Source organism: Halichoeres trimaculatus, unplaced genomic scaffold (genome assembly GCF_033239565.1).
Source record: "Halichoeres trimaculatus isolate MK-OKI-2021-1 unplaced genomic scaffold, fHalTri1.1 fHalTri1_scaffold_15, whole genome shotgun sequence".
NCBI lineage: Eukaryota > Metazoa > Chordata > Actinopteri > Labriformes > Labridae > Halichoeres > Halichoeres trimaculatus.
The window spans coordinates 5,675,013-5,702,540 of NW_027437193.1; the positions used below are offsets into that span (position 1 = coordinate 5,675,013).

At 40.5% G+C, this 27,528-nt stretch overlaps 1 protein-coding gene across 1 annotated transcript in view; it reads right to left on the reverse strand.

Annotated features, from left to right (window-relative positions):
- The window catches only part of LOC141804092 (receptor-type tyrosine-protein phosphatase N2-like), a 238,389-nt gene that overhangs the window by 16,173 nt on the left and 194,688 nt on the right, over nucleotides 1–27,528 (reverse strand). Inside the window, exons 15-19 of the mRNA XM_074688343.1 lie at nucleotides 25,961–26,108; nucleotides 22,432–22,505; nucleotides 12,674–12,751; nucleotides 8,246–8,365; nucleotides 6,343–6,509 (exon numbers count right to left, since the gene is read on the reverse strand). Of these exons, the coding sequence (XP_074544444.1) occupies nucleotides 6,343–6,509; nucleotides 8,246–8,365; nucleotides 12,674–12,751; nucleotides 22,432–22,505; nucleotides 25,961–26,108 (587 nt within the window). The remainder of the gene's footprint in view (nucleotides 1–6,342; nucleotides 6,510–8,245; nucleotides 8,366–12,673; nucleotides 12,752–22,431; nucleotides 22,506–25,960; nucleotides 26,109–27,528) is intronic.

Genomic DNA, 27,528 nt, shown 5'->3' on the forward strand with positions numbered 1-27,528 from the left:
TCCATTTTCTACAGTGGAACAACCCACTCTACGCTTTCCCTCTGAAGTCAGAAGATGCTCAGCGTCCAACTGTGTTAAAGCGCTGAGACGCTGCGGGGATGAATGAGAAGGAGGTGGAGCCAGTTACTTGTAATAGGAGCTGATTCTGAACAAAAGATGAAGGAAGTCTAGCTCATATTTTGTCGATGAAATGTACACACAACAGAACATATCACCACTTTTTCGGGGGGCATTTTAGGGGAAGCTGAGCTTCCCTTGCAGCCTTAGAGTGATACCACCAAATATAAGTGAGTGTAACTGAGAAAATAATGACTTTTGCTGGCAAGATTGGTCCCCAAGTGAACTAACATATTCTTCTAGTTTAGGAAAATTAGTGATAACTGATAACTGATGGGTGTTCAGGTGTACAGGGATGAATAAACGCTGACTAACTGGAAAGAAAAGAGAAAAAAAATCAGACTAGTTAGCTGATGGATATAATGTCAAAATAGTTTATAAGATAAGAAACGGTTTACAGTGCATTCAACCACAAAATGCCACTAAAAATGGTTTATAAACAATTTTTAGTTGATGACAAAAGAAAAACTGTTGCAACAAATGCTCGCCAAAGAAAAATACCCAAGTCTCATCAATCCTGCAGCCAAGACTTAAGGCACCAAAACTGGATTATTTTACACTCTTAAGTATAAATCATCTGATAAACAAACTGATAACAGCTCCACATGATCTGATTTTGTGACTGTCGTTGTTCTCAGACCTCAGAACACTCAGTGCGGACACCTTCACACGTCTTTAAAAGATTGAAAACATCCTGTTGCTTCACCACGTCTTATAAGAGATGAAATATCAGCATTCAGATTTGTCTCTGCCGACAAACATGTTGAAAAAAGAGGAGAGTCGGCTCAAAGTGCATGTTTGAAACCTTTTTTAAAAAAACTGGTAAAAAATTCACACCTTGCTCATCAACATTCACGACAGCAGCTGAAAAACATCCAGCGAGGAGCAGAGAGGCGTGACTTTGATCCCAGCAGGAGATCATCTCTGATTCTGTCTCATGGAGATAACTCCAAATAACAATATTCAGCAGGAGCATAATGTGGAAAGGCAGTGTGTGTGTGTGTGTGTGTGTGTGTGTGTGTGTGATCCATTATGCATCACTTGGTCAAGGAGAGAAATTTTGGGAGGGGTTGTATTGATGCTTTACTCCCTCCTTCTGTGTTCATTCACGTAAATCTTCAGACCCTCTGACCGTCTGAAACCCGAACCCTGTATGAATGTAAAATATGTGTGTTTAAGAGTGTGTTAGGTATATTAGTGTATCTACACTCATCAGCCACTCTATTAGGTAGACCTTGCTGCCTTAATCCTTGGTGTCATAGATTCAACAAGGTCCTGGAAACATTCCTCAGAGAGTTTGGTCCATATCGACATGATAGCTTCACATAGTTGCTGCAGATTTGTCGGCTGAACATCCATGATGAGAATCTCCCGTTCCACCACATCCCAAAGGTGCTCTATTGGATTGAGATCTGGGGACTGTGGAGGACATTTGAGTACAGGGAACTCATTGCCATGTTGAAGAAAGCAGTCTGAGATGATTCCAGCTTTATGACATGGAGCGTTATCCTGCTGGAAGTAGCCATCAGAAGATGGGTACACTGTGCTCATAAAGGGATGGACATGGTCAGCAACAATACTCAGGTAGGCTGTGGACTTTAAACCATGCTCAGTTGGTACTAAGGGGCCCAAAGTGAGCCAAGAAAATATCCCCCACACCATTACACCAGCAGCAGCAGCAGCCTGAACCGTTGATACAAGGCAGGATGGATCCATGCTTTCATGTTGTTGAGGCCAAATTCTGACCCTACCATCTGAATGTGGAGCAGAAATCCAGACTCATCAGACCAGGCAACGTTTTTCCAATCTTCTATTGTCCAGTTTTGGTGTTGCTGTGTGAATTGTAGCCTCAGTTTCCTGTTCTTAGCTGACAGGAGGGTCACCCGGTGTGGTCTTCTGCTGCTGTAGCCCATCTGCCTCAAGGTTGGACGTGTTGTGTGTTCAGAGATGCTCTTCTGCAGACCTCGGTTCTAACCAGTGGTTATTTGAGTTACTGTTGCCTTTCTATCAGCTCCAACCAGTCTGTCCATTCTCCTCTGACCTCTGGCATCAACAAGGCATTTTGTCCCACAGAACTGCTGCTCACTGGATATTTTCTCTTTTTGGGACCATTCTCTGTAAACCCTAGAGATGGTTGTGGGTTAAAATCCCAGTAGATCAGCAGTTTCTGAAACACTCAGACCAACAACCATGCCACGTTCAAAGTCCCTTAAATCACCTTTCTTCCCCATTCTGATGCTCGCTTTGAACTGCAGCAGATCATCTTGACCATGTCTACATGCCTCAATGCATTGAGCTGCTGCCATGTGATTGGCTGATTAGAAATTTGCGTTAACGAGCAGTTGGAAAGGTGAGCCTAATAAAGTGGCCGGTGAGTTTATATATCACATATACGATATATATATATATATATATATATATATATATATATTTTTTGTCCCTGACTGTCCTGCTTGTTTGTTGTTCATGTTCTCTCTGTGTTAACGCACAAAAAATAAAAAGACTTTGATCAAAAAGGAGGTAAGAAGGAGGAGACAGCGAGAGGTACGGGGTTAAAAAAAGAAGAAGACAAAAGCAACCACGAGATAAAAGGAGATGTGGTGTGAGAGGGAAAGGGGAGAAACCGTGGGTAACCAAGCAAACCATGAGCAAGCAAAAAGGCGAGAGGTCATCTCAGGTCACCGGAGAGAGATGAAGGAGAGGAGAAGAAAGAGGTGGAAACACAGGAGCAGGAGGAGAGGAAGGGTTGGGGGTCGGGGTCCGTGAGGCCCCTTGGTTGCAGAGTCACAGTCTCCAATGATCACTTTTGTGACTATGCAACTGGGCTTATATTACTAGCTGCAACATCACAAAAATGACACTGGCAACCGCTAGTTAGCTGGTAAACAGGAGGGGAAATGACGGAGGGTTGGTAAGCAGTGCTTCGCTTGGTCAGTCGGTTGTAAGTGAGGTTAAAAAAAACCAAAAACAACATGCCGGAGGAGGAGAAGGAGAGATCACGACTTCCTCAAGAAACAAAAAGGAGGGCAGGTTGTTAAAGCGAAAGCACCACATCCCGTGTAATAAAAGTGAAAAATATCCCTCTGAGCTTTCTTCATTGTGCGCTGACCTCGCCGCCCTGTGAGTAAAGGCAATATTTCCTCACTGATGGTGGGTGGTGACGCCCACCAGACCTTTTTATAATAGCTGTGACCACAAACTCTCACTCCTGATATCTCACTTAATTGATGTGCGCCAGCAGCGCTGCAACACCGCACCGATATATAAAACTGAGTTGGGGTCTATGGTTCTGGAAAAATCCACAGTGAGTTAGGAGAAAGGGCCGGGCGGCTCCCAGCTAATAGGTAATACAGTATATCAGTTTAAAAGAGGTCGAAGGCGGGGAGCGGCAATAAAGGCGCCGCGGATAAAAGATGGCTCCTGCAGAGCTCAGCCCATGCATCCTGAGTTTCACCGACAGAAACATGGAAAACACTCAGGATGTTTGAGGATACACAGATATTTCTCTTCCACATGAAATCCAGGAGAGGTTTATGGTTTTTGTTCCCAGAGTCTAAATGAAGCATTTCTGCAGCTTCAAATAACTCCACCCTTCAAAACTTCGCCCAAACCTTCAGATTCACCTCTGGACACTCTGCAGGATTAGTCATACTTTCCCCCCTCTTAGAGATGCACCACTCGATATCAGAAAAAAATCACAGATCTTATCTCATCTGCCAGATGTATTTTTATAATCGTCAAATAAAGCCAGAGGAGATGTTTAACTGAGTGTAACTGAACAGTTTGACTCATTCACTCACACAGAGCTGCTGTAGCAGCCAGGTAACAAAGACTTTTATTGAAAGAGTTTATTTGAAGTACACTGAGAACTAAAGCCTGCTTTTATTGTTAATACTGAAATCAAGCCTTGAGGAAACGTTCACAAACACACACTTTCTCTTTTCACAGGAGATCTGGGACTACGTTCCCAAAAAGTTAGCGTGTTTTTCTGTAATATGTCAAGATTTTAATGCTTAGCAAAAACAACATTTCGAATGGTGAAAGTTAACTTTTTCTTTGTAAATTATATATTTTGGGCTTTTAAACCTTTTATTCACCGAGGACAGGACGGTGGATAGGGTGTTTTAGTCTAACTTAAGTAACAATTGTCTTATACTTGGTATGAGCCACATTCAAGTTATCAGTCCAGAAAAAAATGTCCTGTTTAAAGACAAAAATTAGGTCTGAATTGCTTGTAATAGTAAAGGAAAAAAAATCGGCCACTGGAACGAGAAAAAATTGCTAGAAAATTTCCTTGAAACTAGTATACAGGAGGTCCTCGACCTACGCCATTTCGACTTTACAACGCCGTATATGTATATATGTACGTAAAAAAATAGAGAAAGTTTCGAAGTTACGCCGCGATGTTCATAAGCTCCTACGACATGTGGTAATTTTAGACGCGTAGAAATATACAGCTACGCAATGCTACACTGTCATCCGCATCGTCTCGAGTCTCGTCATAGTGTAGATTGTCTGTGTTTGTGGACACAAAAAGGAAAGGAGGATCTGTTTTTCCATGAATAGAAAGTATAATACACGTATTTAGACAGTTATTTGGAGATTTAGGGGTATTTAGGGTAAAAAATCCAATTTTTGAATTTCAGGTTTTCCTAGGACTCATCCTAGGAACGGAATTCATTCATAGCTTGAGGACCGCCTGTACTGTCTTAATGCAAGAAACTTTTTTCTTGTTCCATTGGCAGAAAGTTTTACTTATTTCAGGCTATTCAGACCTTTTTTTGTCTTTAAACAACTTAAAACAAGACATTACTTTGGACTTGTCAGGTGAATGTGGCTCATATTAAGTCTTAAAAGACATTTTCTACTGAAAATAAGACAAAAACACTTGATAAGATTTCAGTTTTTTTTCCAGTGTTTATGGGTGGGTAATCTATCGTGAGGCCAAGCCTGCGCCTGAATCTGAACATTCTTGTTGTTTTATTGAAAGTATGGGCTTTCATTAATCTTGTTTTTAAAGTAAGGGACAAGAAAATTGTGAAAAATTTGTGCAATGTTAAAAAACTGAGAGGGCATGTCCCAATCCCTGTAGTTAATGATTCACAGGTCAGTCACGTGACAGAGTATAAGAGGAAACTCCACAGAGGCTGAGTCTCTCTGAAGCAAATACAGAAGAAATTCGCCACTCTGTGAGAGACAGAGTGAGCAAATACCTCAACAATTTACGAAAATGAAAGATAAATTGACAAATAATCAGTGGATTTCATCATCTTAAGTCCAAAATATCATTAAAAGATTCAAAGAATCTGGAAAACAAGAGCCAAGAGGAAGAGGTAAACAACGGTTGTTGCCCAACCAACATTTCTAACAAGCCAAAAATCACCTGACTCATCAGGAACAGGTGATTGGGTCTGCACGGCTACCGACACCTTTGTCTCTTGTGGTCAGATAGCACGGTTCTAAGTCCTAAAAGTTGCAGATTTCTTGATTTCAGCTTCTATTTCAGTTTTATGATACCCTATTTTGCTTTCAACAATGCATTGGACATTGTCCATGCTGGATGAAGAGTGATGCAAAGAAACCACCAAAAGAACTTCTCAGTTCCTGAATGTAAGAGGGGGATACAGGACTATTTTGTACTTTGCAGAAAAACTGAGAAAGAAGGTGAAAACATTTTATCACTCTGCTTTGGAGTGTTGAATTCCAGCAGCAATCACACAGCTCTTATGCTTTTCTTTTGTGGACGTAGAAGTGAACTTCTTCACAAACACACGCTGGTTTTGTTCGGCTAAAGACAAAGTGAGGGAACCAGCTGCTCTGAGAGACAGACTTTGGTGTCTTTTGTTGAAAACATCACACAAAGTGCTCTTCTTACGCTCTGCTTTGGAAAATAACTGTTATCAAAGTTTTTTTCTCCAAAGGCCTCTGAAAAAAAACTTCCAACAAACTTCCAGAAGGCTCTTTTTAAAGCCTTTGTGTTTCCACTATCGAGGAATAAAAGCAGGCTGTAGTACTTTGTGAACTTCAAACAAAACCAAACTCTTGAAATAAAAGTCTTTGGTAGCTGGACGGTGGAGAAACAGCTTGCTGTGAGTCCACGGAGTCCAGACCTCTGTTAAAAAGCCAGTGGGGCCACTTCTGACAGGAAGTACCGGCGGTGGGTCACAGTCTTGTTGCCACACCTGGTTTCTCACATGTTAGTGTGATCAAGCAGGAGTTCCCTACCTGCGGAAGTCGAGGAGCGTCCGGCTGGTTTCCGGTACGTTCTGGTTGAGCCAGGTCAGGAAGTGGAACTGGGTGACGGTTCGTGTCTCGTTGGTCTGCATGTTCTTCAAGTAAAAACTACGAACCAGGAAGTCGTCGCACCAGATGTGTTCAGACACCAGGTTCACCTGCGAGGACACAAAACTCCCTTTACTTCAAACATTCACAACCATGAAACAATAAGACACGTAAGAAAGGTCAAAGAAACTCTTCAGTGATTAAGATAATCTGTTACATATGATGTTTGTTTGTTTTGAAGTCTATGGCCTGTTGATACAGCCCTGTCTTAGTTCAGAGTGCCAAGTCTACTTAACCAGGGTGAATCTAACTAGTTTGTAACCTCAGTGGCTCCAAAGTTTGTCTGCACCACAGAGACGCAAGTAACAACATTTTGCCAAGAAATATCCTGTTTTAACTTTCAGATCAGAATTCAGATGAAAAAAAGAATTCTGGCTTTCTATTGAAAAAAAATTGCTCATCAGATTGTGTGTTCATGACTGCCGACCAGGCCAGGGTGTAACCCTCCTCTCGCCCTAAGGCCATGTCCAAACGTAGCCAGGTATCTGGGAGAACGGATATTTTTATACGTTTACACCCGTTGTCCACACAAAACGTTGTTTTTTTTTAAACTCCGGCCAAAGTGAAGATTTTGTAAAACTCTGGTTTTATGGTTTCATGTGGATGCTGTTATTTGGTTCCCAAATGTCACAGCTGAATGACAGGGGCTTACCCTGATTGGTGTTACATCTGAAAATGCTGCCAAATATGGGTTTGAAACGCCTCAAGCAGCTCTTATTGGCAGATTTGCCCACTGTGTGTTCATCAGGGATCTCAAACTCGTGCCATGGACGGCCCAAAGGCTGCAGGTTTTCTTTTCAACCAAGAACTCTACCAGCTGATGTTACTGATTAGTCCCCACTCTCTGCTTGAAGGTGAGGTAATCAGTGAAATCAGCTGGTGAAGTTTTTGGTTGGAAAGAAAACCTGCAGCCTTTTGGCCCCCCATGGCACGAGTTTGAGATCCCTGGTGTACATGAAAGTATTTGTTTTCTAAAATACCCGGTTACGTGTGTACAAGGCCTAAGACAGCTGGGGTAAGCTCCTACCACCTGCAACCCTGAACAGGATAAGCAGTATGGAAAATGGATGGATGGACAATTTATTTCAGAAAACAGGTTAAAATCAGTCAACTCAATAAATTTAAGGGGGAAAACCTAGAAGTTTTGTGTCACTGCCAATGATTTTTTTCTGAAATCTGACGGGTTCTGGGAAAGAAAAGTTTGAATTCTGACAGTAATCTCAGGTTGTTCAGATTAGGGATGGGTACCTTTCACATTTGATACAATATGGTACCGATGCCTGGTACCTTGCAATCTGTACCGGTACTCAATGGTACCATTTTTGGTACTTTTTTGTGTTTATGTTTTAAAAAAATCAATTTGTTTAATATTAACATATATATATTTTTTCAATTTACCATCTTTACACTTCAGTATGTAATCTTGCAATGCTGTGTTCATGTCGAGCTTTGAAAATCGCCTTCTCTTCCACTCTCTCACAGTCACCAGGTACTTTTGGCAGAATTCGGTTGGTACCTATAAAAGTACCTAATTCAGTACCTATCCCTAGTTCAGATAATGGTCAAAATTTCGGAGTTCTACCTCAACCAGAATTTCGCTACTTCTCAGAAATTAATAAATGCCAAAAATTAACAGTCAAAGTCAGAATTTTAAGATTGAAACCAAGATTTTAAAATCCAGCCACTACTCTGAGATTAAAGCTGGAGTCATGTGTTTCAGGGGCAGTGGATCATTTATTTTCCACATCATCATTTCCCAGTTTTCATGGTGAATTCCCAAACTCACCTCATAGATGTGATACAGGTTGGATCCTTCGTCGGGCCAGTAGTGGTAGCACTGCTTCACTCCACTTTCTACCAAGGGCGTCAGCATGACGATGACCACGCAGCCGTTCTCCCAAACCATCTGCAAGAAACACACACTCTGTAAGATTTATCACAGCAATATTTCATGAAGTATCTAAAAACAGGGGAAGAGGTGGACCTAACGGATCCCATCTGTCAACGAAATCAGCCACACCTCTCTGTTCTCAGAACAAATGAGTCCAGTTCAGGCACTTTTTCCAAAAAGAGGAACGTTTGAGTTGGTGTTTGGTTCCTTGAGTGGAAACTAGAAGAACTACAGGTTTACACAAAACTGCATTGACTTAATTTGTCAATTCTGCAGGTTGCTGCTACTCAACAAATGACGTTATTTTGAGACTTTTTATTGGACAAGAGTGAAAAACATCTTCACCCTTCCAAACGACGACAGAGCGTGAACATTTAAGTTTTCCTGTTTGGCTGAAATAGAAATCTCTCAACCCAATCACTCCCAGACTATATGTTTTCTGTTTCAAACTTAAGAAACTAAAAGCCCGTCCCGCCTCGTGGCATGAGAAGTGATTGCTGTTGGGGCGTTTCCCTCCCTCAGCTCGGTCATTCTGCAGCGAGGACCCGGCACGCCGTCGTATTTTTCCTGCTGGCAGTCATATTCTCACAGCCGGAGGGGTGGGCCGGCTCTGGAGATCCATTCGGCTCTGATCAGAGGTAACAGTCAGCCGTTAATGGAGGCTATAAAACAATACCGCTCCCACATCATCACGCTACATAATCAAGATGGCTGCACCTGCCGCTCAGTCAGAGCGCTGCCACACCTTACTGGAGATTCAACCGTCATTAATTGCGGCGGGTTTTGAATTACTGCACGTCCCCTCTCGGCTCCCACAGCTCTCCTGGTTGGTCTCGCAGATCTAAAGATGTGACGCTGCACTTTTTTTGAGGAATGGTGTTAATTTGCTGGAGCTGACAGGGTGAGGAGACACTTAAAAAACTGGAGTATTTTTTTTAAACAAATCTGAATTTATCTCTTATCTATCCTGTGAGAAAGTTTACTGCACCCCATGCTGTTTGTTTGAGAGCCGTGCTCCTTCACATCGGTTCATGAATTACATTTTGGAAGTCTGACATTATGGCCTTCGGTACTTTGCTTCAGCTGAATCCTGATGGGGAAGACGTTGTGTAACGTGATGTATGAGGTGTAATAACCTCTGCAGCTCCTGACTAAGGGGCCCTGATAAGACAAAGTGAGGTGGAGTGGGCTACAACAAAACAAAGAGGCTGAGGAAAGCCTGAACACAACACTTCATCAGGCGGGTAAATCCATGATGAGGAGTTATTCTGGTTCACACATCAGACCTGGGGACTGGATCTGACTGTTTTGATGTTTACACCTGTTGCTCGTTTGGATGATGAAATTAAACATGGTTTATTCTATTCTTTTGATTGTTTTTTGTTCACACCCCTTCACTTTGTAACACAGGAAGCCACCTCCAAGACATAAACCACGTTTGGGTCTTAACTGTCGACAAAATGGGTCATTTGTTTGACTTGGAGCAGCGAGGAGGTCAAATGCGTTATCAATACTTGGGAAGATGAGCACATTTGGCAAATAGAGGACATTACTCACAGAAATAGAGACGTTCACAGCATAGGCTGTATATAGAGTGGACAGACTGGCTCTGCCGTTTACTAATGAAGCCAAAACATCGGTCATGGGCGCCACCACTGGCAGCCGTTGTGCCACCAGAGTCTGCGCAGTAGAGGCTTTGAGAGAATCTGAGTGGAGCCGGGTGACTAAAATCTCCTCTTGGCTCTCCCTCCTGATATATTTTACAATCCCCCCAAAAAAATAAACAAAAACGTCAGCTGTCAAATATCATTAAACATGAGGTAAAGCCTCATTTTTAACCTCTTATAACTAATGAAAATTAAATGTTTCAGAAAAAGAGGATTTGAATACAAGGCAGCTTAATAATGTCTTCAAATCACCACAACAATCAGATGTGAGAAACATTTCAACAAAGTGTATTAATTTTTTAAAGTTTGACCACAGCCCATCTGGAATGACTGGAGAGATGGATTATTTTTTACTTATACTGCAGCCAGCCACCAGGGGGAGCAGTTTTTGTGGAGACCTCACTTCAAGCCAAGCAAGATGGCGTCCATTTTTTTTAACAGTCAGTGAGAGGGACTTTCGCCACTTTGGCCACATCATATGAGGGACAAGAAACAAGTACGGTAGTTTCAAGAGATGAGATGGATAAATTCTTCTGATTTGACCTGCTGGACAGACTTTGCTGATGTTCAGCACAGGTGGATTACATGCAAAGTTGATGTAAAGATGGAAATAAACAGACGTTCTTTTTGGTAACATGGCATTTGTAACAATATGGTACTGATGCCTGGTACCTGGCAATGGGTACAAGTACTCAACGGTACCAATTTTTGGTACTTTTTGTGTTTATGTGGTAAAAAATATCAATTTGTTGAATAATAAAGTATACATTTTTTTCAATTTAACATTTTTATTTTTCAATATACAACCTTGCAATGCTGTGTTCATGTCCAGCATGGAAAATAGCATACTCTTCCACTCCTTCACAGTTACAAGGATGCATTTAGGAACCTAAACATGGTACCATTTGACTTTATGTGAATCGGTACCCCGTAGTTTTGACAGAATTCGTCCGGTACCCATAAAAGTACCTAATTCGGTACCATCCCTAAACACAATGTTAAAGTTACACCTTTAAGAAGGTTGCTCGATGGGAAATATCGTTTGTCGAGGAAGGTGTGTGGATGTGCTCTCCGGTGAATGAGAGGTAGCCTCATGCACCATAAAGTGGTAAATATTCCCTGTGCTTCTTGAAAGTATAAGAATCCAAATCAAGTCTGGTTCAGGTTCCAGCTCAAACCCAACCCCTGTAGTCTTTTTCTATGAGTGTGATCAGCGCAAACGGCCACGTACAGGAAGGAGATCTCGATATATCACTGGTGACTCTATACTGCAGTTAAGAGCCATCAAGCCTGCAAGGTAACGACGACATATTCAACATAACACGATCTGTTCTTCAGCAAAACATTCACGCCCCAAATAGCCAACTAGCATGGAGATCCTCCATTGTCAAAAGACCAAATAGACCTGCAGAGGTTTATTTCACCAGAAAATTCAGGACAAATTTATGCTAACAGTGTGCAGTTTACCTGAACTCTGTAACTCTACTTGTTTACATCGAATAAGGAATGAAAAGGAGGTAAGTGAGTTAGGAATAAAGACTATCTGTCTGTAAGGACTCACAAATTCAGCACATGACTACTTTTATTCATGCAAACTCTTCGTGAGGAACTACTTTTTGGTTGCTGTGTGCACACATGATCAAACAATCCAGGTAAGAGAAAGTAAGATGTTTCACAACTTGTCCAAATGATGTAGTTATATCACACACATCTGGCACATATCTAAATTTGAGTATGAAAAAACATATTTCTAACACTTTACTTGAAATGAAAACTGAGTTATAGAAACCAACAGTGTTGATGTAAGACACTGTACACATGTTTTATTCAGGTATAAAAATGAGCGCTTTTATATGGGCTTTGATAGGATTTCATATGCATTTTGAGACGCCACCAAGTGGACAGCTGAGGAACTGCGCTTTTCAAGCACTTCAGCACTGGCTTCATTTTTGAACATTTGAGGCTGTTGCTTTTACAGAAAATAGGATCAAACTCAAAAAGTGTCATTTTATATTGTCCTGTTATTAGTTTTGGTAAATTAAGATATGGCTGATAAGCCGTGATTGAAGCTGATTGGCAGTAGCAGCAGTTTAGCCTTGAACACTTATTCTCCATCTCCAGCCTGCTTAGTATCCGGCTCCTGTGGGACAGCAGCTGGAACCGACCATGTTTGACAAGGGGACCTTTCCTCCACACACAAACACACACCCACTTCTCCCGCATTATTCCCCTTGACACACACTTATCCGCCGCGACTGGCCAGAATAACTTGTCGATCTCCTGCTCCAGATTCAAACACAATTCAACATTTGGGACGGTGGGAAAAGTGTTTGTCGTCCTCTGAATTAACAATGTGTCCCACTGTAGGCTGCTCTGTGTTTGACTGTGTGTATGTGTGTGTGTGTGTGTGTGTGTGTGTGTGTGTGTGTGTGTGTGTGTGTGTGTGTGTGTGTGTGTGTGTGTAGTGGAGGCTGGGCAGAGAGCGTGATAGTGAAGGAGAGATTAATGACGACATCCATAGAACAAGCCTGTCTCCCGTGTGGCTCGCTGTACTAATAAAAATCGGCTAACTCTTGTTTTAGAGAGGGGGGTGTATTGATTTTTGTTCTCGTGTGCTGTGTGTGTCTGTGTGTGTGCTTTGTGTGTGCTTTCTTACCTGCCAGAAATCAGCCACGGTGGAGGGCAGGGGGCCTTGAGTGGCGATGTAGGCGGGGTTCCTTGGATCATGATCCATCTGAGGAGACAGGAAAACAAGGAAGGAGACAAAAGGTCAACTCTCTGGATTGTAAACTGACGTCAACATATTTTACACGATTCTTATCTGTAATGACTTAAAAAATGAATTTCATGTACACTAGTTTGCATTGAATTTAAACAGTGGAAACAGTTTGTCAAGATTGAACAAGATGGTGGGAAAAAAAGAATTCTAACTAAACTAATCCTCAAGGCTTTTGCACACTAACAGTGACACGAACAAACAGCAAAAAATTGTGAAAAAAATTTGTAGGTGTCATATTCATTCTCCACAGCTGTTCTCCTCCAAACATGTTGAAGTTTTGGAAAGTGACTTGTCAACAACAAGCTTTTTGGTTTGTCGGATGTGTACTTGGGGACGCTCCAAGGTACCTCACAGACGTACCCTAAAAGTTTCGGGGCCCTCGAGCTACATTTTGTGGAGTCATGGCCTGTTTGGTAAAAGGCTAAAAACATGCTTAATTTACCCTGAAAATTAGCCAGCATAAAACTGTGTTTTCTGAAATTCAGACCTGAAACCTGGTTTTAAAAAAACCCACTGGGGACACTCCTCACGGACGCACCCTAGAAGTTTCTGAGCCCTCGGGCTACATTTTGTGGAGTGAAAGGTTAAAAACAGGCTTAATTTCAATCAACCTTGATCTGAAAAAAATAAAAGCCGTGATTTTGCTCTGCGAAAGTATGTTGCTGGTGTGAAAGCTTGCATTTAAAAACTGTATATCCAGAAAAAAAAGGGAAATATTGGAGCAAAAAATATGTGTTTGGTGTGCAAAGGGGTTAATATGGACGCAAAATCCAGGTAAAAGAAAACAAGGGCACGGTGTGAGTCCATGATTTGAAAACAGTATCATTTAAATAAGAAATATACCTAAACATATATCATAAACAAAGGCATATGTGCAAACATCTCTAAGACTGCACTGCAAAAACTCAAGGCTACACATAATTTCAGGTTTTTCAGATTCATTAGTCTCAAAAAAAGTCATGGTTTAGCAGTAAAAAAGTGTAACAGTTGTTGAAATTGAACTTTTTTTAATGTAAAACTTGCTTGATTAATTTCTACTCTGATATTTCACACAATAGTAATAATAATAATAATAATCAGGAAGTAAAACTTAATCTGGTGGAAATGGCTCTGTTGAGCCCCCTGTCTTCCGAAATTCACAAGTGAATGCCAAAGACTGAAGTGGGGAGAACACACCTTCCCCCTCTTTCACGTGCACATAAGGAGCACAGGCAGAAAGAGTACTAGCAAAGACATCTGGGTTGAAAACAAAGTGAGCATCCTTGACAATATATATGTATCACCCTGATCAAATCGGACACAGTGGAAAAAGAGGAGCTGGTGTGGAAGTGGGTTGAAAAGCTGAGAGGTGCTCGTGCTGAAAGCAGTTGATGTTCTGTCAGCCAAAATTTGAATTTTGAATCTGTAACTGCTTAAACTAGCTTAGCCAAAAATAAGACAGGGTTGCCGATATTAAGAAAATAAAAGTCTGCCTGTGGAGGAATAAAAAAAATCTTGTGAAGTCAGAAACAGAGACAAAAAAGAGGTCTTAATCTCCTCAATGGACACTTAATTTACCTGAAGCTGTATTGTGCTCAACCTGCCTCTATTACCTGGTTGGTACAATAATAACCCTGCCCTATAATAAGCCTTAATTTGAAGCTGGGCCACCTTAGAGGAAGGTCTTAAATTTTCAGATCTGTTTTCTAAACTTTTCACTTTCTAACATCAGCTTTATTATGAAGATTTTAGGGAATTTAGCAAGAATTAGAATAAGTATGTCATGTGTTGATTTCTTTTTAATAGAGCAAGAATTTGTAACAATAAAGTGTTAATAGCACTATAAATAAAAGTAGACCAATGAAATCATCTCACATCAGCATACAGCAGTACAGTATCAATAAACCTCAAAGCATCAGGATATAAAGAATTGTACGATGCAACAACAAGAAGAGACACTGGTCCGTCAGACAGCAATAAAAAAAGTAACCCTGACCTTCATTTTTGGTTTCAGTACATTTTGCATCTTAAATCTGTGTTAAATTGCAGGTATCCACCATCTGTTCCTGTTCCTCCACTCACAGCTGGGAGCTTCTTGGTGTAGGAGGTGAGACTTTTCAGTGTCTCGGCTGCCTCCCGACTTAAATGGAAATTACAGAAGCGTGGCGTAGGCGTTGAGAGCAAAAGACAGGAGGCGACTGCGAGGTGAACTCGCGAGGAAGTGAGTGACACCCCTGCCTATTACCATGCAAATTGTACGGTAAATGTAATAATTAGGTAGACCAATTTAGCTGGAAGCAGTTACAGAGGCAGGACAGATAATTTCTGGGGTTTTTCCTTGAACAAAATTGTCTTTAATGGTCCTTTGTTCCCTCTTTTGAATGCCAAACAACAATACAACTCTAATGAACTAAAACTGTAGCAGCTGAGAGGGAAAAGGTGGCATAGTACCGCGGAGGTTTGCTCATTAAAACGTCCACAGCTGCAGGCCGGGCCTCCACAGAAACATAGCTGCAGGCTAAAGTGTGCTTTTGAGGCTTCAGACGGTGGTTTGCCAGAGGGTTACACCTGTCCTGAGTCCAAAGGTAGGTGGACATTTCTGTGTTCTTTTGCTACACGTACGTATGTGATGCTGACTGTTTCGATGAAAAGAAATTCTACTTTCACGGCACAGGATTCAGCCTGGAGAGCTTATTTCTTGAACAACACAGTGTATTTCTATAAAACCCCGCCCAACCGTCTCCAACATCACCAACTTACTGACACTCATCACCAAGACTACGCACTGCCATCTTCAGGGATGTCAGCAATCCTGCCTCACTACTCCACAAGGGCTAAGCAAAATTGCAAAAAACAGCGAAAAGAAAAAAGGAACATTTACATTTGTCCTTCTCACCTCATATAGAAGCTACTTGGAAGAGAAATGTCAGATATGAAGGTGAGGCACTGGAAATCAGAATACATCAGTGCTCAAGAGCACAAAAGTCCACACTGTGTCAAAATTCAGACCGAAATGTAAACCTTGGAAATGGAACAATGTGAAATTACAAGAAACATGGAGTTTCTGAAATGGAAAGAGAAAGAACCGGAAAGACAAAGAAGGAGAAACGAATTGAGGAACAAAGACAGACGTTTGATGGTTGATTCTGTCTCTTCCCTCTCCGTCTGTTTCTATCACCGTGGACACACACTGTGTCCTGACATCTGAGAGTGTCTCCAGATTTAAACCCTGCCATTAAAGACTCTGTGACACGTGTGTGTCTGTCACAGGAGACAACCGCCTTCCCGTCTCCTCCTGAAATACACTCATAACACCTGAAGTGGAGGATGTGAGATGGTTGTTATCTCTGTTGTTGTACTTCTCGTCTTTCTTTGAAGGGTACGAAGACGTCAGATGTATGTTTGTGACACTCTTTTAGATTTATGTGGCTGTTGTCTGACACATCTCTAGTGGTCCATGGTGGGAATATTAATGCCTGGGCACTGGTGGCTTGGTGCTTCAGACGACCATCCCATGTACTGACACTAATGACGCGGTCACACTGGCAAACTGTGCCGTGCTTATGCACGCTTCAGCCCTAAAGCACGTTTTGAAGGGCCAGTGTGACCGCAACCATGCCGTGCTTGAACATAAATCACTTCTCTGCTCTGGCACGCTTTCGGGGAGTCGGCACAGTTTACTTCATGCACGAGCACAAGCATGCGGACGGCGCGTGTGATCCATGACGTATGATCACCGTAAGTGCATATCTCGCTAATCATTTTAAAGGAAACAGGGTTGTTAGAGGGCTGTGTTGGGCGAAAACGACTTACCATCGGTCCCAAAGTCTCTAAAGTTGTAGCAGTGCTCCCTGTGTCTCATTGTGCTGACTGATGAAATCGCCCTAAAATCTTCATTACCACAAAGAGCTGTTGGTCTCCTGGTCCTATTTCATAGATGCAAAAATTCCTACAAAGAAATGAAAATAGAAGCTTCTTGCCACATTTAGTAGCCATCATCTACAATACTGATTCCAAAAAAGTATTATAACTCTGTAAAATACTGAGAAATCAGATTTTTGATGGTTTGCAAATCATTTAAAGCTGATATCTAATTAAAAACAGTCCAAAGACAACACATCAAATGTCAAAACTTCCTCATTTTATCCAACAAAACACTGAAAAATGTGTGTCAAGTTAAAAAATAATCAACTAGAAGAATGTCTCTAAAATAATGCAATTAATTAACAACAGGTTAGTAACACGACTAAAAAAAGGAAACTCCAGAGAAGCCGAGAGTCTCAGAATGAGAAATAGAAAGACCTTCACTGCTCTGTGAGAGACTGCGTGGTCAAACAGTTTAACAGTTTCAGAATAATGTTTCTCAGAGTAAAATGAAAATAAACAAGTGGATTTCATCACCAATAGTACAAATATCATTAAATGTTTGAGAGAATCTGGAGAAATATCTGGACAAAAAAGACAAGACTGTGACTCTTCAGGGAGCACTGCATTGAAAACAGACATGACTCTGTAGTGGAAGTCACCGCATGGGGTCAAAAATACTTCCAGAATCGATTGTCTTTGAACACAGCTCACCACTGGATCCACAAATGCACATTAAAACCACTCTATGCTAAGATGAAACCTGATCCAGAAACCTGATCCAGAAACCTGATTTCTTCCTGGGATTAAGAAATCTGTCCTGCAGTCTGACATTCTTTTTGGAAATCATGTACACTGAGGAACATCTGCTTTTATGGGCTCACAATTTGATTCGATTGCATCCTTGACATACCTTAGCAAGACAATACCAAACCACATGCTGCACATTTTACAACAATTTGAAGAGTCCAGGTGCTAAACTGACATTAATGGAGCAGAAATTGAATTTTATATCAGGCGATAATAAGGGCAACATTTCACTCTTCAGACTCTTCAATGCTGCAAGACAATGATTGTAAAACATAAGGCTGGTTTGAAATCTTATATCTCGTACTGTTTTCAATTTAGTGTGGGTTTTAAATAACCTGTTTCCTTTTGATTTAATTTTTATTAACATTTTGGAGGCAAACCATTTTTTTTGGTATTAGAGGCTGAACGTGTTTGTAAATCTTGCAGTTTTTTCTTTTAAAGTAAGACAGAATCATCTTTCTGAAGCCTAACAGACCTTTTCTTTCTGCTTTTGTGTCTCCTCAATTGTCCATTTGTTACCTCCCAACTTATTATCATTTTTTTTTTCAGACTATTAAATGTGCTGTTTTGGTAAAACTGCTGAGACATTGTTCTCTTCAAAGCCAGCAGACTCCATTGACAAACAGTAATTTAACATCACAGCCCACAGGAGCTGCTGCTGCTGCTGATTCAGTTTGGGTTTGTTTGTCTTCTCTGTTTATTTTATTAAAAACAGACTTTATCCTTTTTCTAAAGTCTCATTGAGGCGCCTTTTGTTGCGTGTTTTGGTGTTGTAAAGTTAAAAAGCGTCCCACACAAACCGCAGTCTTTTCCTTTTCCTTCAGTGTGACTCTTTTAAGTCAAACAAAGTCGATTAAACTGTCAATAAAAGCTGTGAGGCTGATTTAAACTCGCTGCTATCTGCACATGACACGCACCTCAATGAGTGAAAGTGTGTGTTTGATCGTCTGTGTGCGTGATTGATGGGTACCTGACTGATTGATTATGTCTTAGGAAGTGTGTGTGTTTGACCGAGTGTTTGAGGAAGCGATCGAGTTTGTTTTGGACTTTCTGTGTGTGTCCTGAAGGAGACAGTGAGTGATTAATCGTGTTTGTTGTGAGTAAGTTTCTGCAGCTGATTATATATGCATGTGGCATCACATGAGATAGAGATTTTAAAGTAAGCGGTGGCGTTAACTTAAAGTAAGGCCCCTAAACTCCACCATTGCTTCAACTTTACTTTTTTATGCTAACTGACACAACAGCTGACATCAGAACACCAGCTTTAAGTGTCAAACTGGGAAAAAGATAGTTGTGTTTGTCTGAAAATGTCAAATTTCTACTGTGCGCCTGGCAGATTTTCTTCTGTGTAACCGTGATGCAAGAATCAGCCAATACCGGAGAGTTTTTAGCAGGAGATTTCAAATTTGAGCAGCAGTCATTAAATATTTCTCTACCCTCTGCCCATTGAATCACTGCAAAGCATTGGGAGTTTCATATCTCGCTGGTCAGACCATGCACCATCCAACAGGAAATAGATTCACAGGTGATGAACGAAGCCCATAAAAGCGACAATCATCCTCTGAAACCCTCCAGCTGCTGGTGTGGAATGAATCTCAGCGGGAGGGCGTTTCAAACTAACATTTAATGAGAAACAGAGCATGTAACATTTAGGATGGCTTTAATTATGTAATTTAGCTTTTCATTTTACCCTTACATTAGCTCGGGAACGACATCTGGTTGACTGTATGACAACTGTTCAGCCGCTGATTCCTTTAAAAATGGGGCCTGAACGCAGCTGTAGCGCTTAAAAGCTTCCTAAATGTGCCAAAGCTGCATCACTTTTTCCACACCTGTGAAGTGAAAGGTGTGACACCCTTTTTTTACTGTATAAAATATACAGAAAAACTTATAGTAACTCAGAGATCTGAAACACAGGCCCTCTTTAAGAAAAGTATTCATTAAACCAGCCATAGAAACTCAGTCATGACTTAAGTACAGTTTTTCCACCTTGAAGCTGAGAATTTCAGCTTTTCAGGAGTTGCTTCTATTTTTATCATTTTAGTGGTTTAATGCATTCAAAGTCTGTCAACACTGTCACATTATTTGCGATGACTGCAACTTATGGAGCAACCTGTGGGCTGGTCAAGTCAAGTAACCTATGCTGCATTGGTTTCACACCTGACATGCATCTGACAAATGAACCCCCTCAACACGGCGGTTTATATAAGCTGCAAGAGTTCGTGTCACACCCTCAGCGCAGGGGCTCAAATTTTCACATGCAAACTCTAACTCAGGGGTTTCAGAAATGTCTTCAACACTTCGTAATTTCTATTTGTTGAATAAATAAAGCTGTAATAAGTGAACAGGGTGGGGGCTTTACATGAAGTGTAAACACTGTTCTGATGGTGTAATGAACGTATCAAATCATCACAAATGTGAGTCGTCAGATAGAACCTCTTTTACAACCACACCTGAGATATTAAAAAGGTAAAGTGTTCAGATATGGCAACAATCGCTGATATCTTGTGATCACTTCAAAGACTGAATGAGGGGAGTTGGAAACAGTGGAATAAATAGGAATGGACCAGAATACAGTGCAATAGAATGCACTGTAATTAAATAGCATTAAGTGGATTGGAATAGAATAAAATATAACTGAATGGTGTGGAGTTGAATAAAGTGGAATAGAAAGGAATAGGATGTAACAGAGTGGAACGGGATGGAATAAAGTGAAATAGAAAGGAATAGAGTAGAATAGAATGGAATAAATTGGAGTAAAATGGAATAGGAGAGAATAAAGTAGAATAGAATAAAGTGGAATAAAGTAGAATAGAATGGAATAGAAAGGAATACAGGGTAGTAGAATGTAACAAAGTGGGACGGGGTGGAATAAAGTGGAATAGAATTTAGTAGAATGTAATAGATTGGAATAAAGTGGAATAGAAAGAAGTAGGATAGAACAAAGTGAAATGGAATAAAGTGGAAGAGAATTAAATTAAATTGAATAGAAAGGAATAGAGTAGATTAGAGTGACATAAAGCGGAATGAAGTGGAATAGAATGGACTTATATGGGATGGAGTGGAATGAACTGGGATAATGTCAAAAGGAATGGATTGGGATGAATTTGATTGGAATGGGATAGAATCAAGTGGAATCAAAAACAGGAAAATTGAACAAAGTGGAATGGAATCTTTTGGAATAGCAGAGAATAAAAAATACTCCAAAATGGAATTGATAGGAGTTGAACAGAATGAAACAAACTGGAACAAATGAGATAAAGTAGAATAGAATCAAATAAAATGAAATAGAATGCTGAGGATAGGACTGGAATAAAACAAAGTGAAATAAAATGGAATTTTAAAAAAAGTGAAACAGCACACATTGAAATGGAATGGAGTGGAATGAAATAGGATCAAATGGACTGACACAGAATGGGACTGAATGGATTGGAATGGCATGGAATAAAGGGGGGGGGGTGTAGAACAAAGTGGAATGGAAAAAAATCGAGTGGGGTGTAATGGAATAAATCAGAATGTGAGCCAATGGAATTGATTTGAAACAAAGGTGATCAAGTGGATTGGAATAGAATAAACAAAATGGAATAGTTAGAGATGGAATAAAGTGGAATTGGATTGAGTGGAATAATGTGGAATGAACTGTAGTGAAGTGGAACAGAATTAAAATGATCGGAATGGACTGAACTGGATTGGATTGAACAGACTATTTGTCCATGATATGAAAAACTAGCTTTACAAAAAAATAAACGACTCAGAATAAGATTCTTCCTAGTTCCTTCCGGTGAGGTGTCATCACTGAGGCCTTCAAGCACAAGAGTCTTAAAGTGTGTGGAGCAGAAATGGCCACAGGTCACATGTGTCAGTGGAAATCTATCTGCTCTTTAGAGCTGTCAGACCGCCACAGCAAGACCCCAACATTGTGTTTTTACGGTCTTCTTTCCATCAAAACGAGGTCTGAGAGAATCAAACCGACAGCTGAGGATGTTCCTGAAATAACCCATGTGGTCTTAACAGTCTTACATACACAGGCTTTAATGTGTGAGTGTGTGTGTGCGGTGTGTGTGTGTGTGTGGGAGAAGTGTTGGAAAATGTTCAAGTATTGTGAGCTTTTGCATGTCTGTGCATGTGTAGTACGTTGGTGAGCATGCATCCTTGTGTGAGTATGCTCCAGTGTGTGTGTGTGTGTGTGTGTGTGTGTGTGTGTGTGTGTGTGTGTGTGTGGGTACATGTGTTGCAGCTTGTTTTAGCAGTTGTGTGCTCCTGGTATTTGCTGCTCCTTTGTTCTCGTACAGTTTTAAATCCCTCTGATTCTCTCCCTCTGTCAGTCGCACACGCTCACATGCACATGAGTCACACACACACACACACTCAGCCACGTCTTGGTGCGGAGCCTGGATTTGAAATGCATAGCGTTTCTGTTGCTTTTAATGGAATACCACTGTATCTGCCTCCAGGGAAACATAAACCTACTATTCCAACACTGGTTTCCAAATTGATACACTGACTTACTGAATGCACATGGCTCTTTCTTCCCCCCTCTCCTTCCTACAAGCTGTTCTGCTACTTAAATCTCCGCTGCGCCAAGGAAAGGCCTCGGCGAGTTGCACACACCATAACAGTAAACACAAACTAGTGTCAAATTAGCATAACCCAAGGTCAGAAACAATCATTCCCAAGACCCCGCGGATCAATTTTGTTTTCTCAAACGAGAAGCGAGTCGAGATCCGTGCGCATGTCCTTTCCCACGCCTTCCCTCAGCGCACACTGGCCCGCGGTGTTTGCTGTAACAATCATTAATATTCATGGAGCAGAGCATACACACCAGCGTTGGGCTGCCGCTGAAGCTAAGCAAGCGTTGCATCAAAATTTAGATTGTACAACGGGAGGCTGCCTTTGTTCCCGTGACGCCCCTGTGGGAGCGGGCACGGCGGCGGCGGCGATGGGTGTGCAGCGCAGAGTTGGAATGCAGAGGAGGTACTTACGATGGGGCTGGCATTGATGTAATCAGAGTTGCCTTGGCTGTTCTCCACCTTCAAGGTGATTCTGGAGTGATCATCTGGAACACAAACAGAGGGATTCAGCGCATTTTGTCTTTGGAATGCAAGAGCTCCGCGGCGACACAACATGCATCGTAATGAAGGATCTGCTGGGTGCAACTCCTACTGTAGACTCGTTAAATTCCTGTGAGGAGCTAAGGGACGATATTTCCATGACCCACAGAGTTCAAAACCTGCTGATGGGTCACGGTTGTATTTAACTCGGTCTAAATGTGGTTTCATTACTGAGACAAACAAAAAAGACAGCCGTTTAAAAAAATCTGACATATCCTCTGAGACTTGAAAGACTAATTCCTGATTTTTTATTGTTTCAACTCTTTTAACACTTCACCAAGAGGCTCAGATACCAGGAGCCAAGGAGTAATTAGTTCCATAAAGAGCTGATAACAATGATATAAGAAAGACAGATAAAGTTCTGCAGCTTCTTTACTCGGTTGTGCTGAAAACTTAATTGTGTTTCACTAAAACCAAAAAGGAGGGCTGAAAAGTTCATAGCCTGACCAGGAAGGAGTTATGCCATTGTGATGAAGCGTGGTGTGCATCAAATTCAACATTTTCTGACACTTATAGCATAGTTTATTATTATTCAGATTGACTGACGCTGATGTAGTGTTTGAGGACTTTAAAAAGTAGAACCAGGGACATTTTGTGAATAAAATTTGGCACCGTGGTGTTATCAGATATCTGCAAACAGAAAACGTAAGGGGCCCAAGGACATTTACGCCAACATGGTTGCTACATTAAGGGATGATGCTCCAGCTTTATCAACCATGAAAAAGTAGGCAGCTGAATTCAAGAGGGGCAGGGAGAGCCTTGAAGATGACCCAAGGTATAAACGTTGTACCACAGCAACAACCCAAGAAAATGTCTGCCAATGAGTTGAAAAATGTCGAATAACTCCTTCCTAGTCCGGCTATGAACTTCTCAGCCCACCCTCATATATTTCACAGCTGTGGGTTAAAATCTGCAGACTTTCAAAACTTTTTTTTTACCTCTTAGTTAGTTAAATATCAAAATATGTTAAAAAAATGTCTTGTGAGTACGTACCCTCGTATTGAGGATTAAGCAAGGATACCCCCCAAAAAGAATAAAGTTTGGTTTCAAGAGCAAAGTTGAAGGGTTACAATCTAAAATTTAAATAAATCACAATGTTACAAGACTAAAGGTTTAATAAAGTTGTAATGTTACAACATTTAAGTACAGAAATGTGAATTTAAAATGTTAATAAAGTCATAATTGAATGATAAGTGACATTTACATGAAGTAGTAATATCAGATTAAAACTTGGAATTCAATTTGTAAGATTGCAAGATTGATCTAAAAAAAGAGTTATTATGTTATGTATTCAAATTTAAGTTGTAATAGTTGTAATGTAAGAAAACCCAAGTTATGATATAGTTGAAATGCCACAAGATTTAAGTCACATTTCCGTCCAAATAAAATTGTACTGTTTATACTGCAAAAACTGGAATATTATCAAGTGTTTTTCACTTGTGTTTTTAGAAAAAGATGAAATGTCTTTATAGACTTGGTATGAGCCCCTTTCACCTGACCAGCCCAGAAAATATGTCTTTAGAGTTCTTTCAAGACGTACGGAAGAGGTTTAGGGACACTGAAAAAAAGGAAAAAAAAAAAAAAAAAAAAAAAAAAAAAAATATATATATATATATATATATATATATATATATATATATATATATATATATATATATATATATATATATATATACTATTTTTTTCTGGGAAAAAAGTCAAAATTCTAAGAATTCTGAAGAAAAAAAAACAAATTAACGACTTTAATCTCAGAATTCTAAAAAACAAAAAAAAGGGTATAAAAAATTGGATTTTTTTTTGTTTGTTGTTTGTTGTTTTCAATGGCCCTTATCCTCTTCCATAAAATGAGGTGAATGAGGTCTACACAACCTAAAACAATTAAAAAAAAATACTAGTAGGGTAATCGAAATGTGCTTGTCAAGATCAGAATTGTAGAATGTCTTGATACAACCAAAATTCTCATTTTTGTCTTTACATAACTTAAAATAAGACATTTTTTTTCTGGACTGGTCAGGAAAATGAGGCTCATATTAAGTCTGAAAAGAAAATTTTTAACTGAAATAAGACAAAAACATTTGATAAGATTTCAGTTTTTGCAGTGAAGGGATTAAACTACAAATTAAATTGAAGTATCTTAAAAGAAAACTCGAATTAAAATCCCAATGCAATGGGATTAAAATCAAAATGAGGTTGTAATATTAAGGAATAAAGATGCTTTTATTTTGAGAAGTCTTCATAAAAGGCTTTGTGTAATCTAGTTGAATGCTGAAATATGTATAAGGATATCTTCTCATTTGTACTAACTTTGCTTTAGAAATCTTGGTTTTATTTATTTTCTGAACTGTGTCTCTAATCCTCTGTCATATTCAGAGTTTACCAGGATGGATTTGGTCTTTTTCAGCTCAGGGAGAATCTCTCTGTGTTTAATGGTCCAACTAAAATTTTCAGAAGAGACAAATTTTTCTACCTCGTACTTTTAACACTCATGAGCAGAACTGTGGAGTCTCCAGTGATAGTGGCAAAACAGCTTTTTTTTATTCTCCAGAGGAGCCAGTGGTGCTTCAAATAGGGAGCACAAATTATTCCTGACAAACTGCTTTCCCCTGCTGACAACCTGGATTTCATTAAGCCCGGGCCCGCTGGAGAGAATGGGACAGCACTTTTTTAGACGGGCTATTTCCACAGAAGCTTAGAAATTTTAATCATTGATGAGGTCGGTGCAGGAGAGCTTTAATAGAAAACTAATTTACAACCCTTCTGCTCGCTGCATCTGCTCCGGCTTTCTGATAATAGACGCCGGGCTTCGAGTATTTGGGGAGTGTGGTCAAGAGGTGGTGAAGGTGAGGTCACCGTGTTTGAAAGACCGACATCAGCTGAACTGAGGTTCTGCTGAGGGATTAGAGGTTTTCTGCAACCCTCAAATGAGCAGATGAGGCTGTTTTACTGCAAGTCATGGTTCTGTTTAGAACATGTTAATTCAAGAGAGGCAAAAAAGAGGATTACAAAACAAATCTCTCCCGTGTATAAGCTTTTTACTTTACTCTTACAATGAAGAATCTACTTTAAAGTCACTGTGAGGAGTTTTGTCTCTAATTTATATAACTGCAGACTTCTAGAGCTGGAGGACTATGGGATTCTTCTTGGGCTGTGTCTTAAACTTCTTTTGCTTTTTATGTGGTTGTTTGTGCAAAACCAAAACTGGCTTCAAGGTGATTGGTCGACACAACTTAGACACCAAACAGACACCAGAAAACTTCAAGACATTCTGTCCGATGCCTAACGAGGCACCATGTCAAAGCCAGAGTGTGCTTACTTATTCTCATCGAGACTGAAAGAATGAAACCAACAAACACAGACTGACGTTCAAAGAGCAGTGAAACACAGAGACTGTGATGCTTACACGCCACAACAGCAGTGGAGCGGTTCTTCTTGGCGTTGCCGTCCTTCAGGCCGATGGTGCAGGCGTTGGGTTCGGCCTGATAGGCACAGAGCGCCTCCCACTCCTTCTCCAGGCGGTCCTTGTTCTTCAGGTGATCCTCCATGTAGGACTAAAGGAGAAGACAGAAAAGATGGAGGATAAGTTGAGAGTAATCAGAGCTGGAGATGAGACATTTGTTGATGTCAGGAATTGGATTGTTAGTCTACAAATATTCACGCTAGATATGCACCGATCAATCGGCTGGCTGATCATTTGTTGCCGATTTTCTTAATTCTAGGGGGATTTGTGATCAGGGATTGGTGATTGGCCATCCTTACATATGAAACTGATCTTATATTCCTCCAGGAAGGTCTGACAGTCAGCCATTGTTGCTTTTTGCTCTGAGACCTGAAATTCAGGACACTTTATTGGTTGTTTAAGTCAAAACATAACGATTTTATTGTTTCACAAGTATCATTTAATGATTTTCAATAAAATAAGATTGGAATTGAATGTATATGCTGTCCTGTTATAAAAAATAAAAAATAAAAAATGTGTATCGTGTTGTGGATTCATGAGGCCTGAAGTCTGCAGCGTGTGCAGAAGCCAGAGCAGGAGCTAACCTTTGACCCTCTGACAACCGCGAAGAAGGCTCCACTCCACCAGGACTGATAGATTTAATGCTTTCAGCTGTTCCTGACCAAGATCTGCTCACTCAGAGAGAGACCTCAAGAATAAAATGTTGCCCAGGGACAGAGAGTCTGTTTTCCATAGAGGGGGATATAAGGCAGAGACTGAACACTAAATTTTGGGTTTTGACCGTGGGACATCTTTGCGTCAACTTGCTTTGAATAAAGTGTTGAATAAAGAAGCCTGAACTCATCTCCTCATTGAAGTCTGTGTCTTCTTCAAGCCAGCATTAGGACTTTAGACCACAAAGGTAGTAAGCAGTTAGTCAGGAGTGATCCTTCTTCAAGGACAGATACGTCAATCTGCAGGTCAGGCTTTTTAAAGATCAGCGATCGGCCAGAAACTTGTGATCGGTGAACCCCTAATTCACGCTAATCTTGAGGTTGGAGAATCAGATTTACTTGTTTTAACACTCCAACTACCAAGGCAGTCTTTTCTCAGCTTTCAAAATTTGCAACACCATAGCTTTGTTGTAATAAAACCTATGTACCAATAGGACCCTGAAAAACACCAAAGAGATCTGCGAATTACTACCTCGATTGGCCATAGCAGTCAAATTGACTGCATGGTTTTTACAGGGGGTGTCATATTTCACTATTTGCTACATTTTCCTACTCTTTGTTCTGCTCTAATGTTTGGGGGGTTTTGTATACACTAGCTATAGCTTCACTCAAAAATAGAGGCATAAATAACAACTGTGGGGACAATGACAGATATGGAGGCTTAGCCTTGCTTTAGAGCCTGGTCAGAGTATGATGTCGCTTGGTTTTTGAAGGTTTACGTAGCTCTTATTCATTAAAATTTCCATGTTGTGCCCTGATGTGTTTCTTAACCTTTTTCATCAATTTGTTCTTTCATTT